The 23,221-nt window shown below is 38.8% G+C and overlaps 1 protein-coding gene across 2 annotated transcripts in view; it reads right to left on the reverse strand.

Annotated features, from left to right (window-relative positions):
• Positions 1-4,818: 4,818 nt before the first annotated feature.
• The window catches only part of spata20 (spermatogenesis associated 20), a 45,157-nt gene continuing 26,754 nt past the window's right edge, over positions 4,819-23,221 (reverse strand). For both annotated transcript variants that reach the window (XM_079372674.1, XM_079372675.1), the window contains exon 16: positions 4,819-5,720. In XM_079372674.1, the coding sequence (XP_079228800.1) occupies positions 5,529-5,720 (192 nt within the window). In that variant the 3' untranslated portion in view covers positions 4,819-5,528. The remainder of the gene's footprint in view (positions 5,721-23,221) is intronic.

Raw genomic sequence — 23,221 nt, forward strand, 5'->3', positions numbered from 1 at the left:
TTCTGAAACAGCTCACTGTCTCACTTTCATCGCTGCAACACCTGTTGGTTTGCTGTTTGCCTGGCAATGCGATGGGGGCACAAAATAGCCGTGTGGGGATTTCTTATATCAGACTACGTCTTTGGTTTTCGGAAAACAAAAATATTTCGACACCGAAATCGAAACCTAAAGGGAAATACTGGCTGGTGTTTTGTTGGCAGAGAAGCCAGCATTTCAGCATAGCATGTTTCCTTAGTGTCTGAACATATCGTAAATTCATTTAATGATCCAATTCAGTAAATATCTTAGTTATTTGACTTTCAAGGTTGTGCCTGTGTGCTGAACAAGGTTATTTACAAACATGGCAAGGGTGGTGGGTTACTTGGAAATATGCTAACTAACAACACCACCTGAGGGCAAAGAAATACATGACGAAGCTTTAATTACTAACGAAGAATTGACAAGGAACACAGATAAGTTACTGATGAGGAAGCGGCTTGTTTTCGAGGGAACTCAAATATTTTACCAGGATTAATTAGGAAAGGACACTTTATAAGATAGAACTGGAGCTGTATTAAAGAAAACAAATTTTGGGAATGATCTTTCTCATAACAATTTCTAAAAAGGTCTACTACAAAAGCTCTATAGTGTGACCTTTAAATAGAACAGATCTGAGTCATAAATTAAACTAAACTTAACTGAGGCCATCATTATAAGGGGGGCAAAGAAGCAGTTTAACTGAATGTCAGTCTTTATAGGAAACACAACTATCAATGAGGCTTATAATACTACAACTTAAAGGTGAGCCAACAACTGAGACATCCCAAACAAAGTAATATCTATCACTCAAGCAGCAACCTGCGGGGTTGAAAATGAAGCCAATGTGGAAATGCAAAATCCTGCAGTTCATCAAGGGTTAGCTTGGTGACGCTGTCTCCAGGAGTCCTGGAAGTCACACAAACACCACATTCAAAAATACCCATTTTACACAGCAGAAATTAGCATGTTTACAGCCTGGTACAAAAAACCCCAATTTGGTCTGATTAGTTAGGCACAAACTGTAGGGGGGTGAAGTCTTTTTATAATCCATTTTGTACATACCATATTAAATGCATGTATACACTCAGTGACTTTGTGTTGTAAAATAGAAAATGATTCCCACAAGAAACATGTTTAATATGTGTAACTGCTCTGCAACACATTTTTTAATACAAAAAAAATAAATGTGTAAATATACAAAACACACTTAGGGCCTGATTTACTAAGATTCCAATTAAAGAGTAGCCCTACTAAATTGCGTGTTCACTCCAAAAGATTGCATGTTTGGTTTGTGGCTGTTTTGCAAGTGATCTACGAAGAAAATTTGCGTGAATGACAACAGGTGCAAATCTTGTGGAGGCGGTAGTATTTAAGTCAGGCTTTTGCATGTTCTACTCGTTTAGGTCACAGAGAATTTGGACGGAAAGCTGGATGACCGCAAGAGCAAAATAGTAAAAGAGGCAAATGAACGTTCAGTATTTATGAGTTATAGCAGATAAGTCTGACTATAACAACAATATCGTTTGGCTTATCAGAAACCACAGCATTACTTCCCTCCATTTAAAAAAAAAAAAGATACATTGCGCAAGAGATGCGAGCTGTGGTGGCACAGGCGCTCAGGTTTGTCATTGTTGCACACCAGACAGCTGCAGCGCTGTCTGATCAGACATCAATGCCTTTGCAAAAGCACAAAAGAAGACATAAATGTCAAGGTTGAAATCTTAAGAATGTAAATGTTCATATTAGTTTAATCATGGTGTTTCACTATTATTGAAGCAAAATCAAAAATAAATGCATACCATTTATTTTTCTGTCATTCGGAACATGTTAAGATGTCTTAATATGTTAACATGTTCCGAAAGACAGAATAAGATGTTACGCCTTCTTTTATTGTGCCTATGTCGCCTCCTAACTGCAGCCTTTTGAACACTGGGATCCTAGATTAGCACGTTCCTTTCAAAGGTTGTAATTCAGACACCATCAAAATCACTGCAATTTTTGCTAGGCTTGGTAAATCTCATTATAATTTCTTTGCATTTTCTCCTCCCAGTATTTTGCACGCAGGGGCAGAAACGCTCTTCTACACCTCAGGAGACAAAATGGCGATTCTCATCTCAGCCTCTTTCAAGTTTCAAATATTTCTCATTGATATCTTTTTTGTTTCTCCTAATATTTACTAGAAGCAATAGTTGAGGCTAGCCACAGTAGTCTTATTTGAGACTTAAAGCAGATATATTGTTAATGTAATTAGTAAATTCAGCCCTTATTGTGTTAATTAACAGTCAATTAGGGCCAGTTCTTATTTCTAACAAAATGCTTCCATTTAGTAACATTATGACTGAATCTTTATTTGTTCAATTTAAAGTAATACTTCTACCTCTTTACAATACACCACACTTTATCGCCACATTGGGGAAATTTGTCTTGGAGTGCTGCATACATTTTGCTGATTCAGAGATTCATGGTTCCAAGGTTGTTTTGTGATTCTATTGTTTTTTATCGTATGTCAATATGAAGGCTAGCATATGTCACAAAAACAGTCAAATGGACTGCACTGACATCAAGTTCACACGTTATCGAGGATGAATTGAATTACCTGTTGACAATTCACTAATCTTTTATCTATCATAACGATTAGTTTTGGGACAATCAAAACAGCCATGGCTGTAGTTGGTGTTATCATGATTATCTTGGTATTCATGATAACAGGCTTTATTAAAACAGTGAGGATGATAGACGTCAAGCATAAGCTCATTAGCATTGTCTGGAGCATGTTGCTATATGTTAACCAAATTAATGCCTCAATTGTATCCAGTCTTTATTCTTGCCACTCTCTATATCTACAAGAACTTACAATGTACTAGAAAAAGAGCTAAATCAGGCATCCTTCCGATATTTATACTGCTTTCCTATTTGGGGTCACAGGGGGCTGGATCAGATCCCAGCTGTCATTGACCAGGGCGTGGGGTGCACACTTAATTGGTTGGCAGTCAATCACAGGACTGACACATACAGACAGACAACCCAACGAGCATGTGTTTGGACAGTGGGAGGAAGCCAAAGTACCTCAAGAGAAACTATGTACAGGGAGAACAGCTAAACTCCTTGTAGAAAGGTTCCTGTCTGATGGGGATTCAAACTACAATCATCTTCAAGAAAATAATCTGCTTCAAAGCATTTGATAAAAATCATGAGCTGAGAAGCAGAACTGTCCTTTTGTATTCCCTTTTGTTATCAAAAGAGTCAGCTAATAACCTTTTGATACTTGCAAGTGTAGTATTAACTATCAAGAAAATATTGGCCTTTTATTCTTCATTCAACGTTATTATTGATTTTTTTATTTAGAGGGTTATACAAGTAAACTTTTAATTGATAACATTGCAATCTGTGGTGGATAAAGCTTTATAATTAATGGGCCAACTGGTTGACCATGGTCACTCACTAATCTAAGTTCTAATTAAAATTTAGCTTGTGCAGCACATCAGAACAATTAGTGCAAAACAACAATGACATGAGTGATGGAATGTAAGTAGAGGGCATAACAAATTGTGATATATTCGTTTGAGAAAGAAGATTGAATAAATTAATAACAAGATGGCCTCCCTAAGACACAGTCATAGATGAAGCACAGTAGAGGTATTGAAAGGCAGAGATGTTCACATTCGGATTGTCACTCCTATCTACTTTCACTATTGACTTTACCTCAACCCCATAAAAACGTCAAGGGTTTAAGGAAAGGTGTTTGGAGAATTCATAAAGGACGTAGGAAAAGGCAATAGTGTTGTTTTGACAATCCGACAGCACTTCAAATTAAATACTTCACTTAAATACTTCAGGGGTTAAGTAAAAAAGGATAGTAAAAGTAGATAGGAGGGACAATCCGAATGCACTCAAAGAGTGTGGGGCTCCCAACCTTAGACTTGAGAAGTATTAAAGTGTGGATGAATTCTGTTGAAATGCATTAAAAAGGGTCAAAAAGTTTGCTGCAGTCTGACAGGGTTAAGAAAAGAAAGGTTACAGACAGAGCGAAAAACAGAACCTGGGGTCCCTTGCCCGCGTTACTATCGCAGTCTGTCTCAATTCTTTCTCTGTACCATGTTTTCCTTTTCTTCTCCTCGTTCATGTTTTGTGATTTTTTCAGAGAAACTGGCTGCGAAAATAACTTCCCTTGGTAACAAGGACCTCACTACATTTGAAAAGAGTAGAGAAGTAGAATAAAAAAATCTGAAATACTTCATTCATCCCAGGTGGATGTTGCTTAAAAACACAGTCCATAAGAACAGAGATAATTTAGACTAAAATAAAATATAGATACTAAATCAGCAATAAGTACCATGTAGGACTGGAATAATAAGCTATGTAAAAGCGCAAATTATTTAAAGATTAAAATATAAAGAATATTTACAGTTACTAGTATATAGAGCGGTTGTAGAGTTTAAGAGCCACAGGCAGGAATGACCTATCATGGCGCTGTTTTCCATCGTGAGGGGATCAGCCTAGCACTGAATGTGCTCTTGTGTCTGACCAGCACATCATTGAGTGATTTGAGAATGATGCAGATGGTCACCCAGAGATAATGCTGTTGGACAAGATGTAGATATATTTTACTCCTCAGTCAAGGTAAGGGTTGTCAAATGTTTTACAGCGTGTCTCCGCCCTTCTTTTCCTTAGCCAGGGACCAGAGCAGGGCAGTCTGAGATATATACCCTCACTTATATAAACAGTGCACCTTTCTCTCTGTCTTGTATATGAATTATTTCCAAAGAGTCATTTTATAATACAACAGTCACACTTTGTAAGTACATCACACACTTTTATTCAGCATGCAGCATGGAAGAGACAAGAAAAAGAATGCACTACAGTGGGTTTCTGTCCATAGTACTTGCATGGACACATGTTCTGAATTTGTGCTAACATAAATTAAAACTATATTGTAAAAATATCACAAAACATATCTTACAGCATGTATTATATCAAAAATAATCTTACAGGTATGTAGGTGTCCACTTACAGATTCCTGTGACGTAATCAGTGCTAGGAGGAGACAACATGGCAGACTCGTTCATCTGTAAAATACTCTTTCCTATATATTCCAGTGTCCTTACAATAGAGTCTAACAGGAGTCTGTAGTTCATTTCTGGAAAACTGCATATGCGAGTAATTATTTTTAAGGACATATCTAAATGTACATATTGCTTCATTGCTCTTTAAAGCTTGCTAAGAAAAACCTGATTTCTATGTGTGAGGTTTTAGATGGTCTTTCTGAAAAGAGAAGGCTGGAGATAAAAGGTTTTTAAAGAGGGAAGAAAGCCCAGTTATAACATGGCACTGTAACCATTACTACCAAGGAAACATTTCTCTTTTCTAAGCATTGATAATCTATTCTTGCAAGCCTGACTGATTTGCCAATAACAGCAGAAATATGCTAGGCTTTAAACATTACAAGAGTCCAGGCTTTAAACATTACAAGCATTTCATTAATTCTTTGTCAGTCAGTTCATTAACCATCATTATGCTTGGACCTCTGTGGTTCCATCCAGCAGTAGTCTGCGTAGCTCCTGGGGGTCTGTGACAGGAAGAGAACAGGTAAAGTCCTGGCAGACATAAGCAGTGGCAACACCACCCTGCTGGGTCATGGAGGCGAGTGCAGGCAGACGCTGGCTCAGGAAATTGTCTCCATCGTTGTCAATAAGTATCAACACCTGAAAAGAGGGAAAAAGGAGTATCAGAAGCAGAAAAAAATGCAGTTAAATATGCTAAAATAATTTTGTTTTGTGCATTTTTGTTTTGCTAGTTTGGAATCACATTAAGAAGGCCAACACTGCTTCAGGACAGAATACATTTCTCTGAAAAAAGAACAACACATGAATAAAGATTTAATGACACAAAATGGTATGAAATTAATAGTAACTTTTTCCCCCTTATTTATTATAACCTCTGTCTCATTTTCTTCAATCAGCAAGCAAAGTGTTTTGTTGGCTTATTTAAACCATCATGAGAAAAATTGAAGTGACACACATTTAATGAATGTTTTCAAATTTATGTGTTCAAGGGCAAAATTAACGTTATGATGACTGACGCATGCGTAAGACACAGAGTCAAGGTAAGGGACTATCGTCAATCAATCAATTTGTATAGAGTCAATTCATGACAAGTGTTATCTCAAGACACTTTACAAAAGCAGGTAGAGGACCTTACTCTTTGTCTGTTAACATTACACAAGAGCAGGCAAACAGACCATGCTCATTGATTGAAATGTGGATAAATGACAAAATAGATCAATTGCTAGATGTTGGACTATATTTACTGTGTCGCTTTTTTCTTCTTTGTCGAATTTACCAGCGGTGTATACCGTGTTGCACTGATAATGTCTATTAAGGAATGGATGTGGCTTCTGGCTTAAATACCGCCCACCAAATATGGCACGGTTGGCTGTTGAAACGCAAACAGGATCAGGCTTTACCGAAGCAAACCATAACAAACTGTACTGATCCATAACGGGTGCTTCATTATGTTTTCAAATGTACATGTTGCTATTCCTCCCTGTTCATGTTTCTTTTAATGTGGAACCCGGGAAGAATATCTGAGCTCTCGGTTACAGCTAATGGGGATCATAAGAAATAAACAAAAAAGATAGATGTAACTGTTGGCAGTTGCTTACAGTATTCTGTTGCAAGAATGTATGCACTGGTGCTAAAGGGAGATATTCTTGTCAGTCTCTAGCTTCAAGGCATTATTATGAAAAATGTATATTTTGTATTCTACAATTCTATCTGTACAGTCTAAGTGAAATGCATGCATTTGGGTTTATTACAATGGATTATATACACATAATGTAAATGACTACACAAGGCTTGTGGTGTCGTATTTTAGTTTCACATTTATTTACTCTATGTCATCACGTTACTCATTAAACATGTATGCAAATATGTAGAGTTCCAACCCCCAAATGGGTAGAACCCTATTGTGTTTGTGTGAATTTAATATTATTTGTCTTACTGTTTAGAATATTATGAAAATCTCATTTAGGACATCTCCTATGGTTTGTAGGTCCAATGGAACCAAGGGTGATGTGGACACTCATTGGATTATTACCGTAAATTCCGGACTATAAGCCGCTACTTTTTTCTCACACTTCGAGCACTGCGGCTTCTACTCCGGTGCGGCTAATGCATGGATTTTTTATGGGGGACAATGAGCTTCTGCCGCAAAAACATTTGACTTCGTCACGTCGGATCTTAATATCAGTCATTTTGCGCTTTATGCACGCACCCTCATGATGGAAAACACACGGAGAAATACATATGATGCAGCTTTCAAGTTAAAGGCGATCGACCTGGCTGTCAAAGAAGCTAACAGAGCTGCTGCACGTTAAGATGACACTGACAGCGACAACAGAGACTGAGGAAGTGAGTAATGAAGTCATTCTGAGGCAGTGAATGGATGGACTTTTTCTTGTGAAAAATATTACGGTCATCTTTTTCATCAGCCGTGTTACAGACACCGTCGGCTAGGCTTCGTATTGTAACGGTTCATGTTGTAAAGTCAGTAGTTGATAATGTGTTCATAATTCCGATTATGTGGAGAGTCAGTGAATGCACCAGCGAGAACGTGTTGAGTGGCTGTATGAGAGAACGCTGGGGGAGAGAGTTGGATTGTTACGGCAAGTTATGTGTTGCTCTCTGCTGTAAACGGCGTGGTCACGGCCGACAGTGATCGGATTATTAAAAGTTATTATTTGAACGCTCTCGTCGTCCTTTAACGTCCGTACGGACGCTACAGTATTTGCGGATGTTACCGGTAGCCTACGTCTGTGTAAATAGCTCTTGTTATAGCGTGGACACCTGCGGCTTATAATCAAGTGCGGCTTATATATGTACAAATACATTTATTTACTTATTTTTAGCCGGTGCGGCTTATATCCAGGTGCGCTCAATAGTACGGAATTTACGGTAAGTATTTTATGAAGGTTGTTGATATTTTATTACGTTTTCAAGACAATGACCAATAAACTTCTACAGAGTATGAGCGTTTAACAGAGAAATGTTCTTATATTTGAAGGTAATGATAGTGTGTGTTTTTTTCTTGGAATGCCTTCAATCTAAACATTTATTAACTTGGAATTTGTTTTTTGATAACAGCTGAAACAAAGTGGAAGGTTATATGTTAAACATAATAAGAATAAATGGACTAAAATAAATCCTGTAAAGAAGAGTGAGTTGAACCGTCTGTCCTTTTACGATGAAGCAGGCCAATTTAAGTTTGGCTAGGGGTTAAGTTTAAATATCTCACATTGTTTGACATACACTGAGTTTCATTTAAATCTGTGGAAGGTTGGACAAGTGGTGAAAAATTGAGTGTGTGCTTGTTCTTTCTCTGTTTATAAAAAGAATCAAGCAAGCAGAAAGTTCGTTTTTTTTTACTTGAGGTTTGGCATGGGATATGAAAAGAGCTAAACTCTAATCTACTGCTTTGATACACTTACACTTTTTATTTATTTAAATATATAGAAGCAATAGAGCATCTCAAATTGGATAGACCATAGTGCTCAAGAGCCCACAATTGAAAATATAATATTGGGGGATTGTATTCAGCCAGCAGACACAAGCCGCAATGCCAATTCAACAGTGATGAATTCAATCCTGAAAAAAGAAAAAAACCTTTAAATGTGTGAAACTATTGACAAGTTCATGAATGTGTGTTTGCAAGGTTTACATGTTGGTCTTACAAAAGGTAATAGAGCAAAGCTAAAGGGGACTGCCCTGTGTATCCCTAAAGCAGCTTCCTGACAAAGTTGTGGTGTCATACAAGCCAAACAACACCCTGGTTCATTCCAGATCAAAGAATGACCACAGAAAGAAGTGGTTAGAGGAGGGGGAGGAAGTGACAGAGAGATTGACTGAGGAGAAAGGTTCAGTGATGCAGCTTATCTCAGGTGAATTTCCTCTGGGGACAACAACATGAATTTATGGTGGACTACGGGTTATTTTATTGATGCTTATATAAATACAGAGGGCCAGATTAATGAATTATCAGAGCCAGACACAATGCAGAAAATGCCCGTCATGTAAAAACAACCAGCAGGATTCAACTTTTAGGCACAAACTTCTTTACTAAAAATTTTAAATAATTCATAAATATGATATTAACTAAACAGTGAGAATGATTATCGGATCCAATACCAGTTGATGTATCCTTTAAAGTGGAATCTTATGCTAGCAGGACACCAACCATTGAGACTGTCAACCTCCTGCAAAGCATGGTACTGAGGCAAGGTCCCATGCATTGTAGTAGAATTAAAAACCTAAAACTAATTATGTATGATTGTGTTTCAATGTGTATAGCAGAGTACAACATGAACTTTACAGGCAAAGTTAAAGGTCCCATATTATGATTTTTTGGGGGTTTTAGAGGCTCTTTAGTGTATTTTCCGGGTCTTGCGAATGTTTAGGTACATCTATTTGCAAAAATTCAAAGTCTGCGGAAACGTGGCTTTTCCTACCTCCTCCTGTTAGCAGTAACAATAGCCGCATGAAACGCTCGGTCCTTAGCCCCACTCATTAAAAATTTGTGTTGTGACATCACAAAACAAAGACGTCACTGATCCAAGCCCATTGGCTCGTTGTAGCAAGCACAGGCTCCCCTCGAACGGACTGAAGCATTCCCAGATGGTAAAAGGGGCACCACTGACCAGAGAGAGCAGATCGGCTGACCAATCAGACTTGGCACACGTGGGGACCCTGCTCGTTATGAGGTTTTTTTGGTCTTCGAGGGGGATTCTGAGCGTGAGAAACACAGGCAGATGATAAAGCCTGCATGGAGGGGCAGAACATGAAAACAGACACTTTTTTCATTAGCGATTGTGAACGCACTTTAGGGGAAATAATTAGATATATGAACCCAAAAAAAGGGCATAATATGGAACCTTTAAAATAGATTTATGTGAGACTTAAGGTCAGACAAATAAATGATTTGACATGTGAAATGGACATTCTGACCCATCTGTTATTGTAGAGAAGGCAAGGTTTCTAACCAATACTACAGCCAGTCAGCAGCCAGGAGCTTGAGATATTTTGGCTTTATTCTTTAGCGGGTGTTGCTCTGTTCGCAGATCACACAGTCTATGGTTATCTGTAAAGCACTTTTCCACAGTGACTGAACAGAAACACTTCACACCAGAGGATGTACCCATTTTAAGGGATTAAAACAATGGACATTTTGTACCACATCTTCGAGTCTTTATCCTCACCCTAATCTTAGCTATGAGACATCTATCCCATCAAACAAGACATTCCTACTCTTTTCCCTGTAGGACTTCCTAAAAGCATTTACTCAGGCAAACATGTAAAATTGTTTGCAACCTCTCCATCCTGTCTCAATGATACCCATGTTCACAATCAGCAGTCATCTCAATGTGCCCCAGGAGCTGCACTCAGCCATTTAGATGCTCATTTGTGCAGGTAGCCATCTGCACTTTGACTGTCAAGAAATTGCTAACGGGGTGCACTGTCGTTGAAGATGTCTCCTTTGCACTGACGCATGCGTTCCTCTCATAATGCGAGTTACATGATAAAATTCCTCCTGATGGGACAATGAAGTGATGACGTTGCATCTCGTCTCTACAGTGATATTAGGAAACCTGATTGAGACAACTCAGAAAAAAAAACACTTGAACACAGAAAACTGGGGATTCACTCGGACTAGCTTGAAGGGTTGGGAGTAAACATTTTAAAGGAATCAAAACACACACTGAAATACTGGCAAGGAGTGTGATGGACTGTGGTCATAGTGGTGTGACTGTTGCTATGGAGACCAAAGGAGGATTTCCCTGCCAAGCTGAACCTTTCCCTCTCTGTCTTGACTCTTCTTCTCACTTGTCAGCTTCATTCAGTCCCTCCCTGGGCAAAGACCACATCAAACCATGCACAGTCAATGTAAAGGTTGTGCTGCTGTCTGTCTGTGTCACAACACTACTATCTACACACCTCCCTAAAGAGGAAAACTGCTGGTATATAAGTGTTTGAGAAAATGAGTGATGGAAAGAGACAGAGAAATGCATTATCTGTGAATGTCTATACGAGGAAGGAGAATGTGATAAAGTAAAGACAGAATGAGTCGTCCTGTATTTTGTGTAAAAGAAAATGTGTTTGAAAGTGTGTGTGTGTGTGATGCAGCAGACAGCACAGTTGGCTACCCATGAGAGCGCAGTCTTTCTCCCACAGGGATAATCTCCTCATACACTGGGCAACCCTGAAGCAAAGACACATAGGTGTGAAGACACACACACACACACACACACACACACACACACACACACACACACACACACACACACACACACACACACACACACACACACACACACACACACACACACACACACACACACACACACACACACACACACACACACACACACAGTCCCTACACTGACAACTCCTTCACACTCTAGGCGAGCTCAGACACATTCAAAGTACACAGAGGACTGTACCTGTGTAGACAGTAATAATACTTCACCCATTCACATGAAGCTTTGTATCATTATAAACATGGTAGTAGTGTTGAATGGTTGTGAGTCCAGCCCTCATTTTGCCCTGAGACGAGAAAAATGTGTTTTTCTTTGTTTGAAAGTTTTCTTCATGTGATGCAAAACGCGTCATATTGCATCACATGAAGAAAACTTCCAGGCAAAGAAAAACACATTTTTCTCGTCTCAGGGCAAAATGAGGGCTGGACTCACAACCATTCAACACTGCTACCATGTTTCTAATGATACAAAGCTTCATGCAAATGGGTGAAGTATCCCTTTAAAGTTCATTTTATTTCTCAATGATGTGCACTCCACCATCTTGACAGAACAAAAACAGAAATGTTTGTAATTTATTAAAAAAGAAAGACTGACTCACATGGTCATAACTATTCAGACCCTTTGCTGTGACACTCATATTTAACTTGCATGCTGTCCATTTCTTCTAATCCTCCTTGAGATGGCTCTGCTCCTTCATTGGAGTCCAGCTGTGTTTAATTAAACTGATTGGACTTGATTAGGAAAGGCACACACCTGTCTATATAAGACCTTACAGCTCACAGTGCGTGTCAGAACAAACGAGAATCATGAGGTCGAAGGAACTGCCCAAGACAGAATTGTGGCAAGGCACAGAAGGTTACAAAAGAATTTCTGCACCACTCAAGGTTCCTAAGAGCACAGTGGCCTCTATAATCCTTCAATGGAAGAAGTATGGGATGACCAGAACTCTTCCTAGACCTGAGTGAGTCCTAGACCTGCTCATCACCTGCCCAATACAATCCCAACAGTGAAACATGGTGGTGGCAGCATCATGCTATGGGGGTGTTTTTCAGCTGCAGGGACAGGACGACTCAGTTGCAATTGAAGGAAAGCTGAATGCGGCCAAGTACAGAGATATCCTGGAAGAAAACCTCTCCCAGAGTGCTCAGGACCTCAGACTGAGCCGAGGGTTCACCTTCCAATAAGACAATGACCCTAAGCAGCTAAAATAACAAAGGAGTGGCTTCGGAACAACACTGTAACCATCCTTGACTGGCCCAGCCAGAGCCCTGACCTACACCCAATTGAGCATCTCTGGAGAGACCTGAAAATGGCTGTCCACCAATGTTCACCATCCAACCTGACAGAACTGGAGAGGATATGCAAGGAAGAAAGGCAGAGGATACCCAAATCCGGGTGTGAAAAACTTTTTGCTTCATTCCCAAGAAGACTGATGGGTGTACTCGCCCAAAAGGGTGATTCTACTCAATACAGAGCAAAGTTTCTGAATATTCATGACTATATGGTATATCAGTTTTCCTTTAATAAATTTGCAAAGATTTTTAATTTGTTTTTTTTTTTTCTGTTAAGATGGGGTGCATAGTGTACATTAATGAGAAATAAAATAAACTTTTTTGATTTTAGCAAATGGCTGCAATGAAAGACTGAAAACTTTAAAGGGGTCTGAAAACTTTCCATACCCACTGTATCATCCACTTTCTAATCAAATTACTGCTCGCAATTCTCTTAGGCTTACCAGTTAGGTACAGCCAAAGAAACAAAACAAACACCATCACAATCTTGAGAGCTCAAACTTAAGGTGAAATTATGCCTGTAGCTCCCCATTTGAGGCCAAGCCTTAAAGGTTTACATTCTCTGACACACACACCAACACTATAAGGTGTGCCGTTTATTTCATACACACTTATTTCATACACACACAATGCCGGTGGGCCGACCTGGATCACTTTTCCATAACTTTTCAATTTATTATTGTTTTCTATTCACTAACATGCACATGTCATAATTTCCTGAAACACAACACTTATTTACACAAAAAGGAAAAAACGTGCCTGAAGTCAACAAAAAGGGCTCAGGTCTCATTTCATGTGAATAATCCATGTTTCAGAAATTATAAAATGTCCTTCAGATGAATGATGGAGAAGAACCAACATACAATCATTTGTTCTCTCCCATTTATATCCATGCACAAACCATTAACTTGGTTGTGCACCAGGCTAAAAGATCCCCTTCAAATACATAACATCACTTGATATGAAAGAGGGAAAAAAAATTAAAGTGTCAGGCTGTGTGTACTACACACTTACACACGCGTGTCCATGCAAGTGGGATTCTTATGAAATGATCAGACATGCATATGTTGTTATGTGTGGATGAAATAAACGGTGCCCTACACACACACACACACACACACACACACACACACACACACACACACACACACACACACACACACACACACACACACACACACACACACACACACACACACACACACACACACACACACACACACACACACACACACACACACACACACACACAGAGAGAGTCTTCATAACAACCTGACATCTGGTCCACTGCCTCTGGACAGAAACAGACCCACACAAAACGTGGATGATTGAGGGGGGCAATGAAGCTAGGCCAAATGTGCTGCACACATTGTCAGTCATACACCGATACCAACGCCCCAATCAGCTTCATTCATCAACTGAATATTCACCAGAAGAGAGAAGAAGGGGAAAAGGGTGAGCCAAGAGGACTTGAGAAAAATATTATGCAAGAGAAATTTGACAATAATGACAGACATAAAACGGTCTTAAAGACCAGGCAGATTGTAAATGAAGCATTACTTCATTTCATTACTTCAGGTAAAATGTATAAGTTTTGCTCCAATTTTAAAAAAAATATATAGATGAATTGAAGAACAGCTTGAATCTTAAAAATCTAAAAAGAATACAGATGCCTACAGAGAGGTCTCACTGAATGGCATTAACTTTTGAATCCTTTTGTTGGAACTTGTTCATATCTTGACTGTACGATGTTGAAAAACGGAGTCTGTTGAGTCTGAGAGTCGCTCCCCAACTCCTGCAGCCACCAAATTGTTCTTGAGCAAGACACTTAACCCTAAGTTTCTCTTGCTGCTTCAGCAGCAGCATACAAATGTGTATGAATGAGATTAGTTAGTTGTAGTTGTAGTGTAGTAGTCTAGGGATGTGACGATTAATCGTGAGGCGGTTTTGATTCAAAGTTGCATTGATACTTTAAAAAATGAATCACATTTTAATTTTTAGTGCATCAGAACACAATTAATCCGTCATCCATACGACCGAGTCGGTCAAACAGTCGACTTTTCTCTGCTCAGCTCACAGTGCGTGTCAGAGCAAACGAGAATCATGAGGTCGAAGGAACTGCCCAAGACAGAATTGTGGCAAGGCACAGATCTGGCCAAGGTTACAAAAGAATTTCTGCACCACTCAAGGTTCCTAAGAGCACAGTGGCCTCCATAATCCTTCAATGGAAGAAGTATGGGATGACCAGAACTCTTCCTAGACCTGGCTGTCCAGCCAAAAGTGAGCAATCGTGGGAGAAGAGCCTTGCTGAGAGAGGAAAAGAAGAACCCAAAGATCACTGTGGCTGAGTTCCAGAGATGCAGTAGGGAGATGGGAGAAAGTTCCACAAAGTCAACTATCGCTGCAACCCTCCACCAGTCGGGTTGATTAAAAGTTGCATTGATACTTTAAAAAAAGAATCACAGTACCAGCGTCCGAAATCAACACCAGCCAAGCGCCAAATGAGGGTAAATTTTCCGTTTGGTGAGTTCATTTCAGAGGCCTATCAATGAAAATGTTCAACCATAAAGTCATATAAAACTATGTTGTATGTATTAAGCACGTTTCATTTAGCTGCAGCTACCTGCTCCTCTCTCTGCTACACGCTCAGAGTCTGACACTCCAACAGACACTTCAGCGCTAATGCACACATACACTCAAGCGCAGCAAGCCCCTTTTAATTTTTAGTGCATCAGAACACAATTAATCTGTCATCCATACGACCGAGTCGGTCAAACAGTCGACTTTTCTCTGTTCACTCTCACCGTGTCTGCAGCTAACATAACGATAGAACTGTCCTTTCACAGTTGCTGTAGTCTCCAAGACTCAGTGGAACAGCGCTGAGTTATGAACACTGCAGGTAGTGTGCGCTCAATGCACACAGACACACACTAATAATGAACAGGCTGATTACAATAAGGGTCTAATGTTGTCAAAGATGAATCAAGAGAGAACTTGTTTTATGGAATAATGTATTATTCTCTCATGGATTTAAGTTTTCAAACTGTAATGTTTAGTTCCGAGGGGAGCAGCGGGGTCTGGAAACTACCTAGTTAAGACAAGCAAATATATTTTTTAAATTTCACAAATTTCTTGATTGAATCTTAAAGCTGTGATAGACAAAACATAATGCTTTCTCAATTAAATGTACAGCAACAGATGTGTAGGCGAAACAAAAACACTATTTTGTGTTCTGTATTTTTCATCTACCTGCCACCTTGGCCGGTGAGTCAAAAAGTTAATTTGGGATCCTGTCAGTAATATGGTGAGCATCAGGAGCTATAGTGCAGAGGTGGTTGGTTGTAACAAGCAGGCGTTACCATGTTAGCTGCAAAGACTACAAGCAGGTTTGTAGCCCCACTAAACTAAACAAGTTTAAGAGCCAAAGAGATGATGAGGTGCATAGGTGTTTTCATTAAAAATTAAAGGAATCTTATTTTAGTTGTAATTTTTCTTCAGTCACTTTTTAAAAAAAAAAGAATCGTGAAAGAATCGTGATGTGACCCCAGCATTGTGAATCGTATCGCGTGTTGAGTGAATCGTTACATCGCAAGTTATTTCTGATCGTTATTCTTCATAGCAACTTCTGCCTTCAGCGTGTGAATGGGTAGGTGTGACCTGCAGTGTAAAACTGATTTTATCATTTATTTTGCAAGACTTGAATAGTGCAAATCTCAATTGTGATTGCAAGCAAAATTATAGACAATTAATCAGTGGGGGGTTTTTCCTGTCCAACCACACAGTATAGGGGGCATTTGGCTTCACAATGAAAGACCAACAAACTAGGCTGCTGTTATTGGGCATTAAAAAACGTAAAGGTATAAGGTTGCAATTTTACCTGTCAAAAATATTTGCTGTGTTATTAAAATCACAGAAACACTTTTGCAAATGACTATGACACTGGCCCTTAACTGGGCATTATAAAGCACTGATCAAAGCTTAATGCATGACCAAATTCAACAACTTTGAGGCCATTATTAAAGAGGCTTTCCACCATTACCCAATTAACTGGATACATTACAGTTATAGGATAATTTCTTAGGTCCTCGAATTAAATAAAGTGGTCCAACAATACACCGAAAAGTGACTTTGGATAGGAAGTCATTTTGGACAAACCCTTCAAAATGGCCTTGAAACACACACGAGATGAATGCTCACTTCAACCTATGCATGGGAGTGAGTAGTTGATCCTCTTTCGGCGATGTGCTCTGTCCTTTGTCACGCTGAGCATCAGGTTTCAGCTGCTGACAGCCTCTCCAGGAACCTCTCATCTAAATCACCATTGTCTGCAGTGAGACGAGAGGACGCCCTGATGTCTGTCCTAACAGTCCGTCTCCTCAATCAATCCCTGACACCTAGCACATACCTCATCTCTTTCTGTTGCATTAAAGATGAAAGAGAGCTCTCATTGGCTCAAACAGTAGGAGTCATTTCTAGTTTAAAACATTAAGGAGATCAAATATGATAGACTGGGTATTTTGCAAAAGCCTACAGGTATAACAAGGAAACAAGTGTAATTGTTTCACAAAAAAGAAAAATCACAGGGCTCATCACAACTCCCTTACAACAATGACACAAACACATCCATTTGTTTCATGGGACATTTTAAAGATGCTCACCCATGAATGAACCCTGCCAGCTTTAGTTGCCTTTCGTAAGTCGCTTTCTGAAGTAAACAAAGTATTAGTAGCAGTTATATAGCGGGTCTAACTCATCCTGTGATGTCTGCAAATACAGAAAATATGTTTCAAGCTTTGCATAATCAACAAAAAAAAGGATTAGTCATGAGAGTGTCTCACATTAGTTCTCTATTAAAGATTTCCTAAAAATGTAACCTTGGAGTGTATTTCATCAAAAAGAATCACCCTGGAAACATGTCCTTACAGTACATATAGGTTTCATTGAGAAGACAAATTCTTTGAACTGTAAGAAGATTCTCTTGTCTGAAAAATATTATGTACATTTCTTGCTATAGAGCTTGGCTCTTGTTTCAGGTGGTCTTAATATCAATTACAGTTAGGGTCAAGCTGCTGAAAAGTCTATGGACACAGATGACCCCTAACAACCCCTTTCCACTGTATGCACAGAATGTGTGAGATTTAAGACGGCTGGACTCCAAGAAAGCTGTTTCATTAACTCTAAGTCACACAGCAGGTCAGAATATAATTAAAAAATGACTGCTCTTTATCATTAACTGAAAAAAACTCAGGACGGTCTTGTCACATGTGAGAGCATTACCAGCTGGCACATGATGACTGTTACATCACACCTTGAGATCATCTGCGCACTAGGCCATGTCTTACATCATGGCATGATAATATGTACACAGACATATGGTGTCTTTTCATGGCAGTATCTTTCAATCTAGAAACTATATCATACTGAATTTACAGTGGGAGGAAAAAAAGAACTGAGAAAGGTGAAAAAACTTGGATAGTAAATTCTAATTCTTGACGATGCAATAGAACTGCATGATTTAAAAAAAAAAGTTTTTGTTTTAACACGTTATCATTTAATTTGAATTTCTACATTGGAGCGTATCTGAAGTATCTCTCTGTTATATTTACATGTTAATGTATTTATTCATAGACTTTAAAATGTTACTCTGAGGTAAATTCTGGTTTTACACTTTATTATTGAGAGACATACTTCTCATACACACAAAGGCCTGAAATACATGCATGTAAAACAGGACTTGAGCTTGTCTATCGCTTTTCTAGCCTTCTGACTACTCAAAGCGCTTTTACACCACATGTCACACCTACCCATTCACACACTGATGGCAGTGGTGGCTACGTAAATTCACCATCAGAAGTGACTAATTCCATTCATTACATTCACACGCCCCTGATGCAACAGGGGGAGCAATTCAGGGTTAAGTGTCTTGACACATTGGACATGTTGCTCGCAGGAGCTGGGAATCGAACCCATGAGAGATGACGAGGACTCTACCAACTTAACGTTGATACACTGCTTCCAGCATTGCGCAGTGTTCAAGCAAGATCAAGCTCTCACTCTATTTGGTGCACACGCTCTGCATGGTAAAGACTGAGATCAAGCTCTCACTCTATTTGGTGCACACGCTCTGCATGGTAAAGACTGAGATCAAGCTCTCACTCTATTTGGTGCACACGCTCTGCATGGTGAAGACTGAGATCAAGCTCTCACTCTATTTGGTGCACACTCTCTCTGATACATGCAGGATACCATGGCCTTGTGAGTGATTCAAATGCTCTGATATAACCGTTTTTACAATTCTATTTTTAAAAGATTGCAGGGAGAAAAAAGAATGAAACCACTTGTCTGAATTATATACACATTATTTGAAGGGTCGATCTACTCAATGTTTCTTTTCTTTTTTCAATCTTTATCCTTATGAGGCAATTTTTCACCAGAGTTAAAAATGAATAAAAAGTCAAACAAAACAATAGAGAGATAATTATGCCAGTTAATAAAACATGAAATAAAGTAATATCTGCTCGAATAGTGACTGTTTTATCATTTTCATGTTCTCAAGTAGGAATTTGTAACATTAAATTAAATTAGTTCCACATGCATGGAAAATAAAAGAAATAAAAATACTGCTATAAAACGCAATGTATTAAAATAGCAAACAGAACTTCTACTCCCCAATAAACTCTCCTGTTTGTCAACAAAAAGAGTCTGACTATGCTTGAACTTGGGAACTGCGTTAATCTTGACATCATCCCAGATTATATCAGAGACAACATTCACAGCCTAGAGAGATAACGAGAGCCACTGAGTGAGGAAAACACTTGTGTGTGCTTCTGCGTGCGCGTGTGTGTGCTTCTGTGTAAATGCATGTGCACCGTCTTATCTGCTAAGCCAGGTTTTATTTATCGAGTTGGGATGTGGATAGGAATGGAGCACCAAGCGTAGCTACAGCAGACATACAGACAAGATACAACCGTTGAAAGAGGATTATATCGCCAGCAACACCGCTGCAGCTGTCCAATCTCAGCTGGAACCAGAGTGCACACAACTCCCCCAGAGCTTTATGAATGTTCAGAAACACTACAGAAGAACCATTTTGAAGGATGAAAGAAATACTAAATGGAAAGATGTGTAAAATCTCCGATTAAGACGTCTGTGAAGAATTGAGTGAGATAAATGAGTTAATGTTTTTGTGTATTTTATAACATAATGGCCCTCGACAAAAAAAAAAAAAAAAAAAAAGGTCAATGAGTGGCTATCTGAGAGCATTAAAATCTGCCTTTAAAGCACGATCCAGCGAAAGTAACCACCTGGGATATTCCCACAGCTGTCAATCAACCTGATATCTTCTCTCTTGTTGGTACGCTCAGTTGTTTGATAACCGGAGGATCAATTCTGTGCATAGACTAGTACACAAAAAAACCACACACACACAAACACATCTGCAGCCTTTGATCAGAAAACAAAGGGATTTCATTGAGCAGAGAAGAGTATGAAGGAAGCACATGGAAGTGAGTGAGGTCAAAGGTCACTTAGGAGTGTGATACTGCTTAGCTATAATCCTTCTTTAGTAGAGTTATTTAGACTACGATTTCTACATCCAACCTTCTCAAAGAACCTGTGTGTTGAATTATTGTCAGTAAATTGGACATTGCACACAATTAAAAACACAGGTGTCCTCCATTATTATGACAAATTACCAGAGGTCCGCAGGTAATACCAATCCAATTTAAAAAAGGGCTCCAGACATAGTCCATCTTTAGGGGTATCCCAGAGGGTAAAAAGACTTTCTTTTTGCATGTCGATTTTCATAGCACACAGTTTATGTGCAGCTGTCTAGCTCTCTATTAATTCACAGGGTTAGGTTTCCCCCCTAAGCCTCCTAACACTAACTAGGACAATAATATATTATATAAGAACACAATGTTTTATTACTTGACAGTGTACCACTATTTTCTTGTATGTGTTAAAATTATCCTCTAAAATATTGAGCCAAACAAACTATTGTTGAAATAAGACCCACCCATAGCCACACACCACAGTCTGCTTGGACATAGAAACGTTTTTTTATTTGCAGGGATTACAGTTTTTCGTAGCTACAACTACTCAATCAGATGGAAAAAGAGTGAAGAAAAAAAAAAAAGTTTTAAAAGTCCAAAAATTAATTTGTATGTTGTTTGTGTAGGTCATTCGAGGTGTTTGTTCACCACCTTCTTTGCCTCTTTGGTTCATTCTTTGATGGGCCCACTGCCAAACAGACCTGTAGTATTGCGTAATATGTAAATTATGTGATATGAAACTTGTTGTAGTTATAGTTAGATCCCCCTCCCTTCATTTCTTTTGTTTCTTATTACACATCTCTTATAAATTTGCTGAAACATACGACCAGCTTATGCATTAATTATTCAGTATAGTTTAAAAGTATAATTCAGCATTTGATCTTTATACATTTAATTTCACCTCAATCTTAACAATCCCATTACTCTGTGCTGTCATTACACATAGCCTCTACTATTGCTAGAACAGACAACTATGTCATGGCAGGTGAATTTTCCTATGCTTAAAGATGTGCTATATCGCATGTGAAGTTGTTTCACTGAGCACAACACTACACGTTGCACCAAGCCCTCCCAGTCACATTCTGACCAAACACATTACCAACAAGCACATTATGAACAGGCACTGCACTAGTGGCACCAGTACTCGAAAAGAGAAGGAGAAAAAAAGCTGAAGGAATAATTTTTAGTCAGGGAAACAGTTTTTGTTGCCGATTAAAATTTTGAAAAGATCTACCACTCACTACCACCCCACAGCTCTAAATGCAGCTCATTACTTTACATTCAGATATCGTTAACAACAGTATGTGTATACTGGTAGTTAAAGGAAGAATATGCAACTTTTTCAGTAGATGTTACCCTTGAGCAACATATACTGAAAATGTACACAAAATGACCATGATCCAAAAACACTTAAAAGTGATATTCAAACAACCAGTGAGTGCAGTATGTTAATTTTCTTTTATCTAGTCTCTGAGTTAAAAAAAAACTTTATATGGAAGGGATGAGCCAGCCGTCTGTCCTGCCCATGTAAACACGATGTAAATACGACTCAGACAACATCACAGACAGCGGAACTTGTGCGTCACTCTGATTTTCATTTTCAGAATGTAAATTGTTATCATGCAGTTAATTAATAAATACACCATCTCAGCCCTTTAAAGTCCAGCCTCAAACAAAACATGTTCTCTCTGGTGTTGCCTTCGCAGCTTTCATTACACAAAAAGAAAAAAACTATTGATTTCCTGGTCTTCTCACCCATAAAATAAATTCTGTCTTCCAACATTGCACGTCTAGCAATGAAGTTGTAGGAGAAATGATTTATTGTTATTCTAGTCTACATACGTGTTATTACTATTACTACATGACATTCCTCCCATATTGTGTATCAGGGATGAGACCATTTCATCTCTTAAAGCAGCCATTTACTGTTATTTCAAACCTCCATATAAGGGAAGGGCTGAACAGCAGAGACGAAGAAAATACAGTGGACTGTAAAAGGTGTGAGATGTGTGTGAGAGCAAGTCCTGTAAAGGCGACTGCATCAATAATTATCTCACTAATTAGTTAACTTCCCTCCTCTTACAGTTTCAAAGCATCCTTAATCAACTCACCTCGACCAAAACCTTATCAAGATTTATTTATGTGTAGCATCCATTCCATGATGAACACTAACCAGAGTTGAGAGCAGCAATTACAGTCGAGTGTAATGTTTCAAAATGACTGGTAATGCCATACTGAATTCCAACAAGCTTAGAGTGCCGCAAAATTAAGCAGCAGAGTGTTGTTGTTTACATTCATGTAAACAACAACAAAATAAAATAATGTAAAGAATTTTTAGAGTGTGTGTGTGTTTGTATGAATTTGGCCTTGTGCATCAAAGGCCCCGTGTCCACCTTGCGTTTTTTTCTGGGCAGAAAAGCACTGGCTGTGGGCTCGGGAGAGTTTGCATCAAGCATTTGTTCGCTGAGAAGAAACGCGCTAAACTGTTCTACACTGGCCCCTTATCGTGTTGAGTGTGTCTCAAACCAGGACAAGAGCAGAGGAGTCAGTTGAGTTGAATAAGAAATGTTCTCTACTGATAGCAACCTAATATAACAATAAAACAATTCCTCACTGGTCCTTCTTCTTCCCCCGTTTACCTCAACTAACATGTCTCCGTCTCTTTTCGCTTACATTGTTTTACCCTTGGACTCCATGAAAATTTAATTTTAAATTTTTTTGTTTACCTATTTTATTTTTAACATTACTATTTAACTGCTTTTATGGTATCTGTTTAGACCTTTACTTAGTAACAAGGACTAAGATGCTAAGGATTTATTGATATGTGATATATTCACAAGTAAGAAAGGTTGGGTCTTGTGTCTCAAGTTATTAGTATAGTGCATATTTAACCATCCACTTAAACGCCCTTATCTTAAAAAAGCCCCATTTCCACCTAGCGGTTCAGTTCGTCAGCAGCGGTAGATTCATTTGATTCCTTTAGCACAAATAATACATTAGTTTCTAAAGAGACAAGCTGGAGCTCTGTTCTTTCTTTTTCTCTTCTCTCT

Source organism: Symphodus melops, assembly GCF_947650265.1.
Source record: "Symphodus melops genome assembly, chromosome: 21".
In the NCBI taxonomy this organism is placed as follows: Eukaryota; Metazoa; Chordata; class Actinopteri; order Labriformes; family Labridae; genus Symphodus; species Symphodus melops.